The 18,902-nt window shown below is 40.4% G+C and overlaps 1 protein-coding gene and 1 long non-coding RNA gene across 3 annotated transcripts in view; both read right to left on the reverse strand.

The window, feature by feature from the left end:
• The window catches only part of BTBD1 (BTB domain containing 1), a 37,107-nt gene extending 36,568 nt beyond the window's left edge, over positions 1–539 (reverse strand). Inside the window, exon 1 of the mRNA XM_074354093.1 lies at positions 8–539. Coding sequence (XP_074210194.1) covers positions 8–426 — 419 coding nt within the window. The 5' untranslated portion in view covers positions 427–539. The remainder of the gene's footprint in view (positions 1–7) is intronic.
• Positions 540–1,743: 1,204 nt separating this feature from the next.
• The window catches only part of LOC141575251 (uncharacterized), a 31,131-nt gene continuing 13,972 nt past the window's right edge, over positions 1,744–18,902 (reverse strand). For both annotated transcript variants that reach the window (XR_012502698.1, XR_012502699.1), the window contains exons 6-8: positions 6,349–6,437; positions 3,923–4,073; positions 1,744–3,439 (exon numbers count right to left, since the gene is read on the reverse strand). This is a non-coding gene — a long non-coding RNA (uncharacterized LOC141575251). The remainder of the gene's footprint in view (positions 3,440–3,922; positions 4,074–6,348; positions 6,438–18,902) is intronic.

Genomic DNA, 18,902 nt, shown 5'->3' on the forward strand with positions numbered 1-18,902 from the left:
CGCTCACCTCAGTAGCGCCAGGAAGGCGGCGGGCTCCACGTCGGGCAGCTCGATCTCGGCCGACGTGGTGGCCATACCGCCGTTGAACATGGCGTCGAAGACGGCGCTGCCGGCCGCCAGCACGAAGCGGTGGGCCGGGATGCGCTGCGGACCCCCGGCGGCGGCGGCGGCGCCGGCGCCGCGGCCCTTGCCCAGCACGAAGCGCACATCGCTCAGCAGCTCCGAGTTGAAGAGGAAGGCGAAGCGCTCCTTCAGCGACGCCTTGGTCGCCTGCCAGTTGTACAGCGGCTCGCGCTGCAGGGGGAGCAGAGGCCCCAGGGAGGAGGGCGGCGGCGGCGGCGGCGGCGGCGGCGGTCCCGTGGCGCCCGGCTCCGCCTCAGAACCGGGGACCTGCTCGCCCGTAGCGGCTGGCCCGAGCGAGGCCATCGTGTAGCGGCGCGGCTCCGCAGGCTAGGGAGAGGGCTCCGGCCGCCCAGCCGCCATCGCCGAGGCCGCCCCCCGAGGCCTCCCTACCTTCCGGGAAAGTCGCTTCCGGAGGCCGCGCGCCTCCGCCGGCCCCGCCCGGAGCTGCCTGGCGCGCGTCCCCGGACGGCCGGGAGGCGGAGGCGCGCGCGGCCGCCGGCGCTGGACCTGGAGGGGACTGTGCGCTCAGAGGGGACAGTGCTCGGTGGGGTCCGGGCAACCCTGGGCGCACTGAGCGCATGTGAGCCCCCAGCTCCCGGAAGTGGGGCTTTTGCGGGCTGGCTGGGGCCCGGCCCAGGCCGCCGGCTCCTCCGCAGAACTGCGGGCACTTGAAGCTCCTGCTTTTCCTTCCCTCAGACCCCATGTGTATGTAGGGCAGGTACCCAGGCTCTCCTTCAAGGAGTTTCACGCCTGGAAGTGGAGGGGGTCGGAGGGCATGATCAAGGAACCCTGTGGGAGGAGACGACGTGATTCCACATACCCCTGTCCCCAACTAATGTCCAAGTCACCGCTCCAGATGGCCCTCCTCCCCCGCCCCCCCCCCCCCACCAGGGGTAATCCCGGGAGCAGAGCTGGGAACCCCTCTATGTCTAACAGCCAGTGTTCTGTAAAGAAGGGCTTTTCCTTTTCCTCCTTCCTCTTCTATCTCCGTTTTTGGTATCAGAATGTACTCATGGATTGGTTTTTTTAATGTGTTTTGACCTATTACCAAAAGTTGACCATATTTTAAATCTAAAAAGACCCCTCAAATGTACCAAAGCGAAAATAGTACAAATAGTACATACCACATTATCTGGTACAGGATAATAAAGTCATAATTGAATAGCAAAAAAATAGAAGACACTGCATTATCAAAACCTGTAGAATGCAGTCAAAGCTGAGCTCAAGGCTAAAACATAGCCAAAACCGCTTCTTTATTTGACTGAATAACTATAAAAATAAGTGAGGTAGAGGATTCTGGGAAGCTGGCAGAGTAAGATGCCCCAGGAATCTGTCTCCCCACATAGACAATTGCACTAGCAGAATCTGATATAACTATTTTGGAATTCTGGAATCTGTTGAGGGCTGGTAACTTCTAGAGGGAGACTTGGACAGTAAATTGCTGTTAATTTTGGTCAATTTCAGCTCTTTGCACAGTAACAGCTACCCATCCTCCACCCCTAGCTACATGGCAGTACACATGTTATTGGAGCAGCTTGCACACAGCTTGTAGGAGCCAGGGCAGGCAAAAAGGTACCTATCTATCCTACAACAGAGGTTGGAGTTCAAGCTCCAGACAAGATGGGGGAGTTTAGTCATTACAAGGGACTTTTGATTGAGATACCAGAAGGACATACCCTAGAAGCAAGTTTTACACCCTATTGGTAAGAGAAAAATTAACTAGCTTAAAACTACTCTTTGACAGTTTCAAGGTAATCTCTACAAGTTGCCATAAGGAGACTCAATCCTTTTTGAAGAGAGATACATCAACCAGAGTCTCAACATTTCTTCTTCAACAATGTTGGGGAAAAAAATAATGAGTCATGCTGAAAAGGAGACACAGAGAAGGAGAAAGAATAGACAATGCAATCAGTTCTATGGAAGATTTAGATAGGGGAAAAATCAGACAAGGACTTTAAAATAACTATATGATTAATATAATGAGGAAAAGAGAAGAAAGATGGAGAATTTCACCAGAGAGCTAGAATCCGTGAAAAGGGGTCAGATGGAGATTCTTGACCTGAAAAGTATTGTAAGAAATTAATACCTAAATGACTTGTGTTTAATAGCAAATTAGACACAGCAGAATGGATGATTAGTATAACTAGAAGACAAGTCAGTGGAAGATGTCCAAATTGAAACATAGAAAAAAAAAAAAACCCCAGAAAATGCCGAAAAGAATATGTGTCTCTTATTAATCATATGAGACAGAATGAAAAGGACTGACATATGTATAGCAGAGCACTAGAAGGGGAACAGAGAATGAGGCAGAACAAGTATTTGAAGAAATACTGACTGGAAATTTCTCAGAGCAAGTGTCCCAAGAAAACCAGGTGGAGCTGCATAACTTTTTTGGACCTAGCCTCATAAGTTATGCAAGGTCATATCCACTGCATTCTTCTAGTTACAAATGAGTCACTATGACCAGTCCAGATTCAAAACAGGGTAGGGGAGGGGAGATACATAGACCCCACCTCTTGATGAAGTAATATCAAAGAATTCATGGGTATGTTTTAAAACCTCCACCCTACTAAAACTAAACACACCTATATCCTATGACCCAGTCATTCCACTCCTGGGTATATATATCCAACAGAAACTAGTACTTATGCCCACCAAAAGAAGTACATGAATGTGCATAGCAGCTTTATTCATAATAAATGACCAAATGATTATCAATAGTAGAATGGATAAATGGTGGTATTTTCATATCATGGATGAAAAGGAACAAACCCTAATATTGAAATAATATGAATTAATTTCATAAACATGTTGCTTCCATTTATATCATGATTTCATTTATATCAAACTTCACAATAGGCAAAACTATAATATACGGCGCTGTCGGTCAGAACAGCAGTTACATTTTGCGGGGCTGTTGACTAAGAGGGTGCATTAAGGAACTTTCTGGGATAACAGAAATGTTCTGTGTCTAGTGGTAGTTATATAGGTGTTGTTCTGGTTATTTATTACTGTGTAACAAACCAGCCCAAAACTTAGCGGCTTAAAACAATCTGTTTTTCTTATGAATCTGCAGTGTGGGCAGGGCTCGGTGGGGAAAGCTCATGTCTCTCCACCCAGAGTCATCTGGGTTGGCTTGACTGAGGGCTAGAAGATCCACCTCCAAGAGGGCTTATTCACATGGCTGGCAAGTTGATGCTGGCTGCTGGCTGGGAGCTCCGTCAGAGTTGAGGGCCAGGGACCTTGGCTTCTCTCCACATGAACCTCTCCATGTGACTGGGCTTCCTCATAACATGGTGGCTCAAGGCCAAGTGGCCTAAGAGAGACAGGAAGAGGCTCGATCTCCTTTTATGACCTAGGCTTGACCGTCACACAGCATATTGCCTCCACACTTAATTTGCTGAGGTGGTCACAAAACCCTGCCCAGGTGTAAAAGGAGGGGACATAGACTCTGCACTTGATGGGGGAGTGGCAAGTCACACTGTGAGAAAGCCATGGGGGACTGGAAACTTTAAGCCATCTTTAGAACATACAACTGACCACAGGAGTTTACATATGTAAAAACTTCTTAGCTTTATGCTTGAAATTTGTGTCCTTTACCATTTGTAAGTTATATCTCAATAGAAAAGTAAATAAAATGTGAAAAGCTTGAAAAGAATATATAAACTTCACTTTTAAATTTATCCTGTATACTTGAGAACATTATCTATCTTTCCATCCATATAAACATGTATACCCCTAAATACAACTTTTTAAAATAAAAATGGTATCATATTACACATATTATTCTGAAACTTACTTTTTTTCACTTAATACATTGTGGAAATCCTTCCATGCCAAGCAGTTTGGGAGTGGAATGCTTTCAAATGTTCAAAGAAAAGACACTAAATAAATGAGAGCTTAGACAGACTTCCAAATTCATATTATGAAGTTAACTCTGATATTAAATCCTGATCAAGAGAAATCACATAAAGGAAACTATTAGCCAATCTCATATATGAATATAATATGAAAATCTCAAAGTAACAGCAAATCAAATTTAGTACTAAGTAAAAGCATAATTAACCAAAAGGAAGTAAATTCATTCAAGTAGTAATTCAAAGGTAGTTCAATATAAAGAAAAGGTACTAGCATTTATCCCCTCAGATATGCATAATAAGAAAAGTTATATCATAGAATTAGGAATGGACCCCAGTTTTATGGGTCTGAAGCTTATACAATTGTGTGTGAGTGTGTAGGGGGGTACTTTTAAAGAAAAGAATGCAAATTAGATAGAAAATAGGGGTATACAGATCTTCAAAGCAAATCTTTGAAACTTTTCTACATGTTTGAAATTATTAGAAAAGTTAGAAGAGTATAATGAGAAAAAATCATAAGAAATCACACATTTTTAAAAAGCTGACAAATATCACAAACAGCATAAACCCAGAAAGTAGCCTGAAAAACGTCTATAATACTTTTCCCCTGAAGTTTGTCTTCATACTTTTTGTCTCTTGACATGAAAATGATTTTGGAACATCATTTTCTAGAGAAAGAACAGAAAAATTATGTTTTTCCTCTAGTAGGATCAAAAATTTTATTATTGGCTATTATTGGCTGTTTAGAGAAGTTTCTGCATTTTTAGAACTTGTTACTGATCATATGCACATTTAAAGCATTATCGTGAAACCTGGGAACACTTCTTTGACATTTCTTTTCTGTACGAGCTATAGCAGACATTTACGGTACTGCTAGAGGTTTGTGTCCAACAAACACAGGAATCCTGATAAATTCTATCTTGTGTGATTCTTGTTACAAAAGGGTATGATTGTCTATTATTGTAATCAATGAAACATCAAGAATATTCCTAACAAGAGAGGACTTCTTTCTTGATCAGGTGTTAATAAAGACCAAATCCTCCATTTACAGTTTTATATTTTGATTGATTGGAAAAATTTCCCACAGACTAGCCTCTGTTGTTATTTATTTTTTAAACTTGTTTGCCTCCACTGCCCATATACCTCTGGGGCTGGGTCCCAGAGGATCCATTTATATGGTAATAAGGTTCCTGCCTATACCTTTGTGTCATGATACTGGATAAATTGGCACAACAGGCAGTAGAAGTATCCCTGGAAGCTCTTCCTATAGTGAGCATCTAGCAAAGGTGACTGATAACCACATAAAGATATCCTGCTAAACCTAACTAAACGTATCCCAGACTCAGCTTCTCCTTAATGCCAGAGGCCATTCCAGTGCCCCCCAGTGACACAGGGAAATTGTGATGGAAGATTTATCAGAACTATCAGCCTTAACCAACTGTCATTAAAATATCTTACTTTGCAAATTTTACATAAATATAACATTGTGTGAATATATTGCTAGAGCCCCTCCTAGACTCTTGGATGAGGTTTGTGAAAGTGAAGGGCCCTGAAGCTTAAGCTTCATTAGTTTCATGATAAATCTTCCTCTGCACAGAGTTGATGTAAGGCTTAACTGCATTAATACATGGGAAGCATTTAGAACAGGCTGAGTAAATGCTCAATAAATACAATTTATTATACATTACTGATACAGAAATAGATAAATACAGCAGAGTAGTGAGCCCAGAAAGAGATTCAATTATATACATACACATACATATGTGTGTATATATATGTGTGTGTGTGTATATATATACACATATATATATTTGTTTATTGGAGATAGATTATATCTATCTATATCTATATATATATGTGTGTGTGTGTGTGTGTGTGTGTGTGTATATACACATATATATATTTGTTTATTGGAGATAGATTATATTTCACTCTTTATTCCAAAATATATACCTCAAAGAATAAATCTATATATTAAAGAAGAAGACAGTGATAACAAAGAGGAAAAGAAGAAGAACAACAATGGTAACAACAAGACAAAAGAACCAAAATAAAGTGCAAGTGAAATGATCTGGTTTTGAGGTGGGGAATTTCTTTTTAAACATAATACCAAAGACTAAATCCATAAAATAAAAATACTGGCAGATTTGACTACATAAAAACATTAAACTTCTGTCCATCTATGAATAAAGTATATTAATATTAAAAGTAAAGATACAAACTAGGAGAAAATATTTGTGTAATTTATGACAAAAGGATCATATCATTAATACAGAAAGAGCCCTTATAAACCAATAAGATAAATACCCAATCATCCCCTTTTTTAAATGGACAAAGGACATGAACAGGGAATGCAAAGAAATACAACCTTTCTGAAGAGTGACTCAGAAATGCGTGTTCTACAGTTTAAAATTTATGTATCTTTTGTCCCAGCAATTCTATCCATGGTAATTTATTCTGAGGAAATAAGAGCAAAGTATAGAATTAAAAACAACATTATAAAAAGATATCAAAGCATTATAACAATTTTTAAAAATGGAAACAGCCTAGATAGATGATTGGTTAGGTAAATTACAGTACAATCAATCATATGCTGGAACAATAAATATCTGTTGAAGAATGTTTATTGGTATGAGAACGTGTTCTCAAGCCATAACGCTGAGTGAAAGAGCAGGCTACAGAACAAGACATAGCAATCCATTTTGTCCTATGGGCCCAGAGTGCACCATTTTTTTTTAAGTTGAAGTATATTCAGTTTACAACATTGCATCAATTCCTGGTGTACAGCATAATAGCTCAGTCATATATATATGTATATATATATATATTCGTTTTCATATTCTTTTTCATTATAGGTTACTACAAGATATTGAATATAGTTCCCTCTGCTATACAGTAGAAACTTGTTGTTTATCCATTTTATATATAGTCTTTAGTATCTGCAAATCCTGAACTCCCAATTTATCCCTTTACACTACACTCCCTCCCGCCCTGTAACCATAAATTTGTTTCCTATGTCTGTGAATCTGTTTCTGTTTTATAAATAAATTCACTTTTTTTTTTAGATTCCACATATAAGAGATATTACATGGTCATTTTGTTTTAAATGTCTGTTTTATATATATAAAAAAGATAAAGTTTATAATCACTGTTGTTAATTTGATATATTGTAGGGTGATGGGATGATTAGTGATTTCTCCCATTTTGTATTATTTTTTTTATTGGAGCTTAAGAAAGAGGTAAAAATATTGTGAGACTTGATGACATACAATGATTGCATTGGCTAGCAGGACACCTGCCTGGCTAGGCCATAAGATGCAGTTTATTTCTCTGTCTTCCTCTGAAATGCTGTTAGGTATCACCTCTCATTTGACGAAATGCAATTTAATTCAGTTGCCCGGTCATTGCATACCCCTATTGCAAGGCACTAGAGATGAGATTACAAAGGTAACTAGAAGATATTACTTTCCCCAAAGAAGCCATTAATTTAGTAGGAGGGGGGAAACCATTGGGACCTGCTTAGCTAGAAATAAAATTTTTTGGAATTTTTTTTTAATGCAACAGCAAAGGCAATTTTTCGTCTCCTAGACTAAATTCAGCTTACTTCTGGAGTTCTTCTTTCTTTGCTTGTCATTGCTTTCTGGAATTCAGCCTAGGAAAGTAACATATGTCACCATGTGTGCTAGTTTATAATTAGAACAAATGTGAAGATTTATAAGAAAAGGCCTATTGGCAAAAAACATTTAGTAAAACTCTAGAAAAGGCAGTCAGGAGAAATAAGGAGGAAGAAGTCTATTTTGGAAATTAATTTGATGCTAAAGAAAGAGAAGGCATTTAAAAGTATAAGAGGCAATTATTATGTCCTTGGGATTTTTGTTTCAGGAGTTCATGGAAATGTAGCTGCTATTAGATTACCCTCTATTTGAAAGGATGAGTATTGTGGATATAAATAGAAGCTAAGGTCAAGAAACTAAAGGCAGAAAAAGACTCATGCATCCAGTAGAGACTGATAAGCATGTGAAATAATATCCTCTACTCATAAGGCTGCAATTATGCCTCTGCCCTGAGTTTGAGCTCCAGGGAAGAGGGGAAGGGTAAAAATCAGAAGGGCCTAAGGTTGCCCTTCTCATACATCTTAAACCGGTTCAAATCTTCACCAGACTTCATTATGATAACATTAATACACAGCAGAGTCTTATTTCTAAGACCTCTGAGCCCATCAGGTAATTTCCTCTCCACATTTCATCTGTTTCCAACCAAGAATTGACATTTTTCAGAAAGATGTTGTTGACCTAAGCCCTAAAAAGCACCATCTCCTCCCTCTTTAGGAACATGAGTTTTTGAGAAGATTTTCCTAGAGGCATGGCCCCAGGAATTTAAAAAGCAAACAGGTAGAGGGTCACATATAGTCTGATGCAGCTTAATTTCCCACCATCTTTCCATCCCACTGCTACACTGACCTCCTCTATCCCAGATTTCCCACATTCTGCTTTCCTGCTCAGGACACAGCTGTTCAGCTTTCATCCTTCTCCACTGTCCTGCCAGCTTTCATGACCCTCAAGCTCTAGAGGGGCACGTTTCCCTGAGCACCTTCCCACCCCTTCCTGCTTTGACTGTCCCTTCTGTCTTTTCTTGGGCTCCTGTCCCAGCTGCCTGAGTCTGACTCATTCACGAAGGGCTCCATCCCCATGCCCCACTGTGCATGGTTGCCAGGGTCTCCACTGAGTGGCGGTGGGCTACCTGGATGCTCAGTGGATCTGCTGCCTCTTCCTTGTCTTTCTCTGAGAGGTCTCTTCTCTGCACTTGACTCTCATCACTACGTGTTCTTCAAGAAGAGGGGAAGAATAGCCTTTTAGTTCACCAAGTCAACTCAAGTTCTCTAAGTCCACAGCTCTTTCCCAGATACGCCTCATCTCCATATGGAATGTACCTCTTCTGTCCTCACCAAGTGCCACTCTTCCTAGCTTGAGTGAGAACATAATGACTGATATGCATACAGTTTTAGTCTGTGACCCACCTGAGGGATAGAAGGACATGTCTACCTATCCCAGACTCTTGGTACCTTTTCACTAAGGTATTGGACTTGTGTGTGGGATCAGGAGGTACTGTCTGTGCCCTTTATTTTTGGGGGTCCTATTTCTTAGGTTCTCTCAGGCAATAACATTCCTTCTGATCCAGCTTTCTGGGAGATGAATTGGGAAAAACAGGTTTGTAACGTCAAATAGCTCTGGTTTCTTAACCCAAACATCTGTCACATTGGCTGGCCCCGGGGTCCTAGATATGGTTGATCTTTATTGCCTTCCCACGATTTTTCTTCCAAATCATTTATCACTTTTATAGGATTTCATTGGTATTTTCCATTTGACTAACCTGTAGGCTTTTTTTTTTTCTCATTGAATCACACATACCAGTTATAAGATGCATTCTGATTTCAGAGTTGTTACAAGAGGAAGAAATATATATTTAGAATTGATGAAACACACTATATGTTAACCTTTCTGCTTGTTTTATTGTACATTTTTCTTTGTAGAGTTTTTTATGTTCTAGTTGATTTTCTACCATGTCAATTTTTATTTCCATTGTTTCTAATAATGATTTTAAGTAGTCTGTTACTAATTTTTATAATAATTTAAAAAACTTGGTCTGTTGTTCTTGGATATATGTCCTCTTTCATCTCTTTTACAACTTGTGGATCTCACATGACACACAAAAAATCAATTCCAGATCTACATGTAAAAGGCCCCTCAAATTCTTACAGCAGAAAATATAGGAGGACATATTAAAGCAGGCAAAGATGTCTTAAAAGGGAAATATAAATCACACTATCCATCAAAGGAAATTAATAAATTGGACTATATTAAAATTAAGAACCTCTGTTTATCAAAAGATACAAATTAAGAGAATGAAAAGGCAAGCTATAGATTTGGAAAAGATATTTTCAATACGTATACCTGACAAAAGACTCTCATCCAAAGTGTGTAAATTGATAAGAGAAAGGAAGCCAATTGAATAGAAAATGGGCAAGAGATCTGAATGGCCATTTATTAAGGAGGTTTTGCAAAAGGCTAAGAAGCATGCAAGAAGATGTTCAACATCATCATCATCAAGAAAACGCAAACTAACACGAGAATGAGGTACGACTACACGGGACCACAATGGCTAAAACTTAAATGGCTGACAATAACAAGTGGTAACAAGGATACAGAACAATCAGAACATTCATACTCATATTCTCCTGATAGGAGTGTAAATTAATACAGCCAATCTGAAAAATTATTTGGCATTATCTCCTAAAGATCAACATCTACACAATCTATGGCCCAGAGATTCCACTCCTAGGGATATTTCCAACAGAAACATGTATATTTGTTCACCAAAAGACATGCCCAAGAATGTTCATAGGAGTACAATTTGTAATAAACAAAAACTAGAGAAGAGACAATTGATCATCTTGAGTAGACAGAAATGTAAATTGTGCCATATTAACACAATGGAAATCTACACAGAATGAATTGATACAACAGCATAGATGAATCCTACAAACACAGTAATGAATGAAAGGAGCCAGACCCGCAAAGAGTATGTACTGTGTAATTCTGTATATGTAAAGTTCAAAACCAAGAAATTAAACTGGTGTTAGAAGTTAAGATATGGAAATGATATGAGGTGGGCTTCTGGAAGCTGTTAATGTTCTGTGTCTAGATCTGGGTATTATAGGAGCCTAGACCCATTTTTGAAAGTTCAATGAACTGTACTCTTAGGCTTTGTGCACCTTTTGGTGTGAGTGTTAGACTTTTTCCAGAAAAATACTGAAGACTTGTTCTTTAGATTCTTGCATTTCTTCTGGATGATTTAGTCAAGAAGTTTTCTTTAGGCTCTTATTGCTTTTTACTGTCATTGTCCTTAGATTAGTTTTTGCTTGCTTAAGTATTGGGGATAATAATTTTGCACACACAGTATTTTATTTCCCTCTTAAATAATGTTCCCTTTCAGCCTTCCCTCTCTAAGACAGGCTTATCTTCCCAGAGCAGGAAAGACTGAATATTTGGCCTCCTTATCAAAGTGATTGTTCTAAAATTAGGGTGGCCAGGGGAAAGATGCCATGTTCATTCCTGAGCCTCTTTTAGCCCCTGGGAATGTAGAATTGAGAGCAGCAGCCCTGCTATGGATCTGCTGGGTGGGAGTGAGGCGACCCCACTGCCTGGACTGCCTGGTCAGGGGCCAGATGGGCAATGTGGTAGCGATTCAGTGGAGCCCATAGGTCAGTGAAAGCTAAGGTGAGGTCAAGCCAGCTGGAGAGGAGCCCTCAGGCTCTGACCATAATAAATAAAACTAGGTGGCAGGTTAGAGCAACTGTAGGGATCAGCTATGGATACTAGAAGCCAAGATCAAAGCCAGTTGTGCCTCAGTGGTCACCAGCCCCCACATAGCAAAGGGATGGCATAAGGCTATAATATCTAAGAGGTCACATGGCCCCTTCCCTGCACCCATATGCTACCTTAGAGATGAGCTGGAAGAGGAGGGTGAAATCTGACAGACTTGGACTAATTGTACTAGAATGGACTAAAATACATGTTTCCATTGTCACCTAATCAGGGAGACCCAGTAAGATCAGGTTGCTTAAAGAGAAATAAAGGAACCACATTTCTTTGGCACTTCTGAGGACAGTGCAACTAAAGTTGCAGCCCTCTTTCTCTCTCTTTTTTTTTTTTCTTGATTTTATCAACTTGTAAATTTTGTTGCTGAAAATAATTCATTCAGGAAGTTTTCTAGATATTTGAATAGAATTTGAGGAGAAAGTTCCTGGCATTGCTACTCTCCACAATCATCCCTTTATTTATTAGTAAAACTACTTTACAATTTGTCTTACTTTTCCACTGTATTCATCGTCCAACCATCTACCTACCCACCCAAACAGTAACCATTTTTTGGAGCCACGTGCCAGGTATTAAGCTAGAAGATGAATGACAGTCCTTGCTATCAAGTTTTGAACACAGAGGGTAAGCAGATAACAAACACTGTTCCATCTTCACCTCACCACATAGCCACATAGGCTTGTTTTCATTTTTGGTGTCTAGGCATATGAATTGCCAGGTATTGTTGAAAGTACCAGGTTTCTGAGTCTTATGACACTATGACAATAATCTTTAAGAGCTTCCTTGCTTTGTAGTATGTCAAGTTGTACGTCTGCTGCCCTAGACCTGGAATCAGTCATTTCTCTAAGGAGCCTCGGTTCCCTTTAGTGGGAAATATATTTAGAAACCAGAATCTGGCCTCTAAGGAAGCTCATTTCTTCTGGGTTGGTTATTATTTCTTGTTCTTTTCAGTGGACAGAGATGAGAAAATAGACATCCATGTCTTGTTCCTAATCTCAGGGGAAAAAATCTTTGGTCTTTTATTATTGAGTATATTAGCTGTGGGTTTGTTGAGTGTTTTTATCATGAAGGGCTCAAAAAAATTTAAGAATGTAAAGGGGTCCTGCTGGTGTAGAGTACTAGCTAGGAGCGAGGACTTTGGAATCAGTCTGTGCGGTTCGAATCAGAGCTTGGCTGTTTACTTGCTTCACGAACTGTTTGGATGGTTTATTTAACCATTCTCTGCCCCAGTTTCCTTATTTGGAAAATGGAGAGGATAATAGTAACACTATCTACCTCAGAGGGATAAATGAAGATTAGATGATTACACGTTAAAACAGTGCCTGAACCCGGAGATTGTCATTCTAAGTGAAGTAAGCCAGAAAGAGAAAGAAAAATACCGTATATCACTTACGTGTGGAATCTAAAAAAATGACATGTTAACTTATTTACAAAACAGAAACAAACTCACAGACGTAGAAAACAAACTTGTGGTTACTGGGGGGAAAAAGGGGTGGAGGGATAAATTGGGAGTTCATGATTTGTAAATACTAACCACTATATACAAAATAGATAAACAGCAGGGTTCTCCTGTATAGCACAGGAAACTATACTCAATATCTTATAATAACCTATAATGAAAAAGAATATGAAAAGGAATATATATATATATATATATATATATATATATATATATATATATGACTGAATCCCTATGCTGTACCCCAGAAATTAACACAACATTGTAAACCCACTATACTTCAATAAAAAAAAAAAAAGTGCCTGATGTGGAGTAAATGATTCAAAGAACTGAACCAATTTAAATGTTCACTGGCAATTTCTAATTTCCCAAAGTCTATCACACATAGATTTAATCATTTGACTTTGCTTTTTTTGATTAATAGATGATGCCTCATTTTTCAAGTTTACATTTCTGTAATTACTGTAGAGGCTGAACAGTTTTCAAATTTTTGTCACAGTTGTGCTCCTTCCCTTTTTAATCTATTTTAACTGTCCACTTGTACTTTATTACTAGCTGTCTCACATACTACTTTGATGCATCAAGTACAAGCTAAATAACTAAAATTAGTCTGGTTTATACCACATTATCAAGGCTGTGTCGCGTTTATAAAAATAATATTAGGGCTCCAAGGACATTGAAGAGCTCGAATTATCTGTCCCACATGTTTTAAATCTTTGAAATAAGCCATGGAGACTAAGCCCAGTTGCTGTGATTCTGCTGCCGTGGTATAAATATGACCTTCCACGAAAAAGCATGTCATGGCCAGAAGTGAAACTCAAAGCAGCCGGTTGGGTTTCAGAGTTCACTTCACTAGAATATGCTGCCTCTCTGGTTACAGGAAAGTAAATATAGACCAGGCTGATTATATGAACACACTGCATTTAACTTTGCCCATCTCTAGTCCTTTCCCATTTCAGTTTCAACCGAAACGAGATCAACCCAGTTATAAGTAGGTCTGCTTATGCTTTTCCCATCCACTCAGGAATTTCCCTTCTTTCCAAGGCTAAGTGTTCCGCCTTTGCCCTTCAGTTCATTCCCTTACTATCCTGCTGCTCTGTTTCTCCCTTTTCTTTCTGGCGACTTCAAACTCTCCATTTCTACTGGCACCTTTTCCTGGTACCCACAAATATGTAACTATTTCTTCCAACAGGAAAGAGGTCCTCAACCCTGTGGCAGCCTCTGAGTGTTCCCCTTTCTCCCTCTTTCCTAGCACAGTACTTACTCCAGTTCCTCATCTCCTGCCACTCCTCAAGCAACGACGAGGTGGCTTTGGCCACCACTCCCCTGAGCACCTCTAAGGCTGCTGGAGGTCTCCTAACTGCAGAGCCAGTGAGCCGCTTCCTGTCATTTTATTTGACCTCACTGGGCATGATGGCTGACTTCTTACTCTTGGACACTCTCCTTGCCTGGGTGTGTGATACAGTTTTGTCATTTTTCACCTCTCTAACCTTTCCTTTTCAGTTTTCTACATGACGAGCCCCTCATCTGTCCCCACCCTTAACCATTGGTTTACTCGAGATCCTATGCTTGGCTCCCTTCTTCTTTTTCCCTCCAAACACACCTTCTGCACGATCTCTTCCTTTCCCATGATTTTGGTTAATGCTGGTGATTCCCAAATCTGTATCTTCACCCCAATCATCCTTCTTAGCATAATACTTGTTTTAGATATCCAAATGTCTCCTGGAAATCTCCTACTGGAGTCCCACAAACACATCAGACGGAGTGGACATCTCCTTTCCTGGAAACTCCTCCAACACCTTATGAAGTAAATTGCTGCTACCTTAAAAAAAAATCCAGTTGAAACCCTAGCAGTCAAGTGGAAAGAATGTCTAGCTGTCTGGCTGATTTTAGCCTTTGGTTTCGACAGATCACGGCATAGAGAATACAACACAATTGTGCTCTTTCTCTCCTAGTTTGTAAAATTTGATTTTATTTGGGCAGCAAAAAGCACAAGGAAGGAGGACCCTGTCTCTAGGCCTCAGAGAAAACCCACAATAAGTTTCGGTATATTTCAGTGTATCTTAGTCCCCTTAGTTCCTTGTCCTTTTCCTTTTCTCGAGCACGCTGCCACTCCTAAATTCATTTCTGGTTCTTGCCTCTCATATCCAATTAATCATTAAGCTCTGTAGATTCTGTTCCTAACTAGCCTCTCCATTCTACTCTCACTGCAGCTGCCCTGGTTCAAGATGCCTTTGTTCTTCTCGCTTAGATTACTGCTCCTCTCGCCCCTTCGCCTCCCGTTTTATTCACCTTCACCTCACACTCTGCACACTTACTAGAATAAGCTTCTAAAATGGCCAACCTGAACACGTCCCTCTCCATCGTCAAATTTTCACTAGTTCCTCCATCCCCGGGGGGTTGGCTGGCAGCTCCTAGACTGTGCTACGGTATTTTTGCCTCCTCTCCATTCTGTATGTTGTAGGTAACTTCTTTCTGAAATGCCCTCTCTGCCTTGATCCTACAGGGTCACTTCCTCTGAGGAGCCCAGACTGAATTGATCATTCCCTCCCCTGGGCACCTTTGATCCGTTTTATTACTGTCCTTCTTAAGTACAATGGTGACTGTGATGGTCTGTTTACAGGTGTGAGTCCTCCGTAGACTGTGAATGATGGGTCACTTGCTTACAATTTCCTTTTTTATAACTACACTGCCTAGTAGAGTTTGTAGCACATTTGTGTATTGAATGAATGAGTTTTAAATTTGATTGTTTGGCTAGGGATTCTGTTAGCTCTGCAGTACTTGGAGGCTGGTTGTAAGATGTGCAGCTTATTGAGTCCTCATCCTCTATCCCCTTCCCGCTTCTCCTTTCTGCTTCCTGCCTTTATGCCATTTCCTTTCCACGCTGGATGCCAAGCGGGTGGTGAACCAGTGACTGACTAGCGCATGTGACTGCTGGGACAGTCAGTTTTACCATAAACAGAATTCTTACTGCCTGAGTATTCATTAAACAAGACCCCACAGTTTGAGTTTATGTAATGCAGCAAAAGTCAATAACCCTCTGACATATTCACTAACACACCAGTCAATTATGAAATCAGTTCCCCTGGATTAGCTGCAAAGTTTACCTCTGCCGTGGAAAGTGAAAATTTGACTGATATAAAACCAGTTAACAAACGAAGAACAAAGCAACAAGAATAAAGATGTGATAAGTGCTTCAAAGAAGGTGATGTGAACATCAAAGGATTAAGACTACTTTTGGAAAATTGACTAACCGCTTGAATACTATGCAAAGGCATCTGTCAAATCTTGTGGCAAAGCTCAAACATGAAATGAATGTTGTGTATTATGCCATCATATTTCTTTTTATCAAAGTTATACATGTATTTAATAAAAATAGATTTACAGAGCTTGAAATGAAAACAGTAATACTTTATCCTACTTTTCCCCACCCCTGATTTCTGCCCCTGAAGACAACACCCTCTAATGCCTGCTTTTGCCCCCAATTACTAAATAACATGTTGGCATTGGAATTTCTCTATTTTTCCAGGTTTGGATGTTGTCTATCGAGTTTCTACTACGGAAGATGAGGCTGCTTCCTTAGTTTTCTTTTTCTTCTCACTACTTCAGCCTCAAACTCTCTGGAGTTTTTCATCTCTTACTACCTTCAAACATGCTAGGTAACATAACAATTTCATCTTTGTCTAGAGACAGTTCTCCTAGAGCTGCCTTCTTCCTGCCCTAAGCTGGGCTGCTTGTTCCCCAGGCCTGCTGCTGCACGGCTGTCATCCCATCATGCCCGGGGGATCCCTCAGCCCTGTTCATGGCCTGGAGCTCCTGTTTCCTGAATCCCACATCTTCCTCTGCATTGTATACTCCCTTGTTTTGGTGGCACACGCTCTCCAGCAGCTTTCTGAGAAAACGCTCAAGGGAGGTAGACTTTTTTGAGACCTTGCTTTTCTGAAAATGCCTTTTTTCCCCCTCTCACTTAATAGTTTAATTTTTTCAAGTTGAAGTCCTGAGCTATCTGGACTAGATCATCGGAAAACTCTCCCACTAAAAAACACCTAAAAATGCTGGCTATAGCATAACAGATTTTATAGGCACAGAGCTGAGACTGCAAAAATGTAAATGAAATCCTCAGAGGCTGAAACTAAACTCTGGGGCCTAGAGTCTGTGAGCAATGCAGTGCTTACAGCTCTAGGGAGGTCGTCATCTCACTAACCTGGAAACTTGGTTTTCCTGTCTACACTAGGCTAGGAGACCTGGCTTGGAGTTCACTGGCTGCAGAACATTGAAACTGACATCCCTGCAGAAAGCTGGGACCTTTAAAGGAAACATGCACCTGTGATGAAAGGATGAACAAGCAACAAATTTCCCACCACACAAGAAGATAAAAATGAAGCTCATATGTCATGGCCTGACTCAGAGAAGGGGGGAAACTCTCACTTGTAAAACTGAAGCCATCCTATACCATTGTTTGAGATCTGAATTCCTGCTACCAGAGGGACATTATTGACCTTTCCCATCTGATTCTTCTGATGATCAGCTGCACCTTTTCCTGACACCTGATCCAGGTTTGAAGGTGTTATCTGTCTCTAGCCATGGATCAGGACAGTGTTTCTCAGAGTGTAGACTGGAGACAGTCTTGAGGACTTCCTGAGTATAGTCAAGCTAAGTGACTCTTGGGAAGGGCCCTTTGCTTTCAAAGCTCATCAGGTCAGTGAAGAAACTGGCAGGAGGCTGGCCATGGACTGAGCAATTGTAATGAAGCTCCAAACAACATGCACACACCTCGAGCTGATCATTTTGTGTTTAGGCATTGCCATCCTGGAGGAACTCCTGGTGAGCACACAGGAGAGAATTATAAGGACGTTCATTTCAGCATTGTTTGTAGAGGTGAGAAATTAAAAATAACTCTGAGATCTATTAGTGGAGGAATGAAAAGTAAATTGTGGTATGGTCATACAGTAGAATGCTCTAACGGTGAAAATGTTCTCCTAATTTCTCGCTATTTTTTTTTTCTTCTTTGGAGTTTCAGTTTCTTGAATTTCATGCTGTCCTTCCTTGAACTTTAAAAAAAAATTTTTGCTGGAAAATATATTGGAATAATCAATCATCTGGGATGCATGGATGGTAAATGTTCTGAGTTCTTGCATATCTGAAAATGTCTTATTGCCTTTACAATTTACTGGCAGTGTGGCAGGGTTTAGAATTCTAGGTCCAAGATCCGTTTCCTTGCTAACTATTTTGTATGTATGTTTTCCAGGATTCAAACATTGTTAATGTTAGATGACAGTTCTGTCTCTTGTTCTTTTGTAGGAAATCCCAAAGATCCTAGGATTTCTTGTTTATATTTAAAATTATGAAATTTTCCCAGGATGTGTCTATCCAGATTTTAATTCAGTTCAACCTCACTAAATGCCAGGCACTGTTCAAGGTGCTGGGCTTCACTGGACAATGCACAACTCAGGCAAAGATTCCTGCCCTCCTGCCGCTGACAGTTTAGCAGGGGGGACAAGTTGTAAATAATATGCATGGGCCTCCTCACAGCAAAGTAGCTGGGTTCAAGGAAGGGCACCATATGAGGGGAAACTCTAATGGGCAAGCTCTTATAAGCTTTTGTTTAAAGGATGCTTTCTAATGTCCCATTGGCCAACGCAAGCTGGCCACATGCCAAGTCCAGAGTTCCTGTGGTAGGGGACTACAAAGGGCATGAACACTGAGAATGTGGTTCGGGGGCCTCCCAAGTAACAGCTCCCAGGGTCTTCTATGTATCCTTCAAATCTCTGGTCTACTAAAAGTACCTTTTCTGGTTTTAAGCACTATATTGTTTATTTTTTAAAATGTGTTTATTGGCCAGTTAATTATGTTAACTATTCTTACGCTAACTATTTTTATGTTAATTCTTGAATCAGAGGTTGAAAAGATATCTAAGGAGGAAAAGTAAACGTCAGGGAAGTCCCTCACTCTCCCCTCAGTCAGTTCTGTCTAGCCCAAACCCTGACATGCGAGATCTTTTTGTTATACCTCAAGAGCAGTCTGAATGATGCAGCAGCCTCTGGTCTGCTGGTCCCACGCTCATTCTTTTCATGCAAGAACATCAAA

Source organism: Camelus bactrianus, chromosome 27 (assembly GCF_048773025.1).
Source record: "Camelus bactrianus isolate YW-2024 breed Bactrian camel chromosome 27, ASM4877302v1, whole genome shotgun sequence".
Taxonomy (NCBI): Eukaryota; Metazoa; Chordata; class Mammalia; order Artiodactyla; family Camelidae; genus Camelus; species Camelus bactrianus.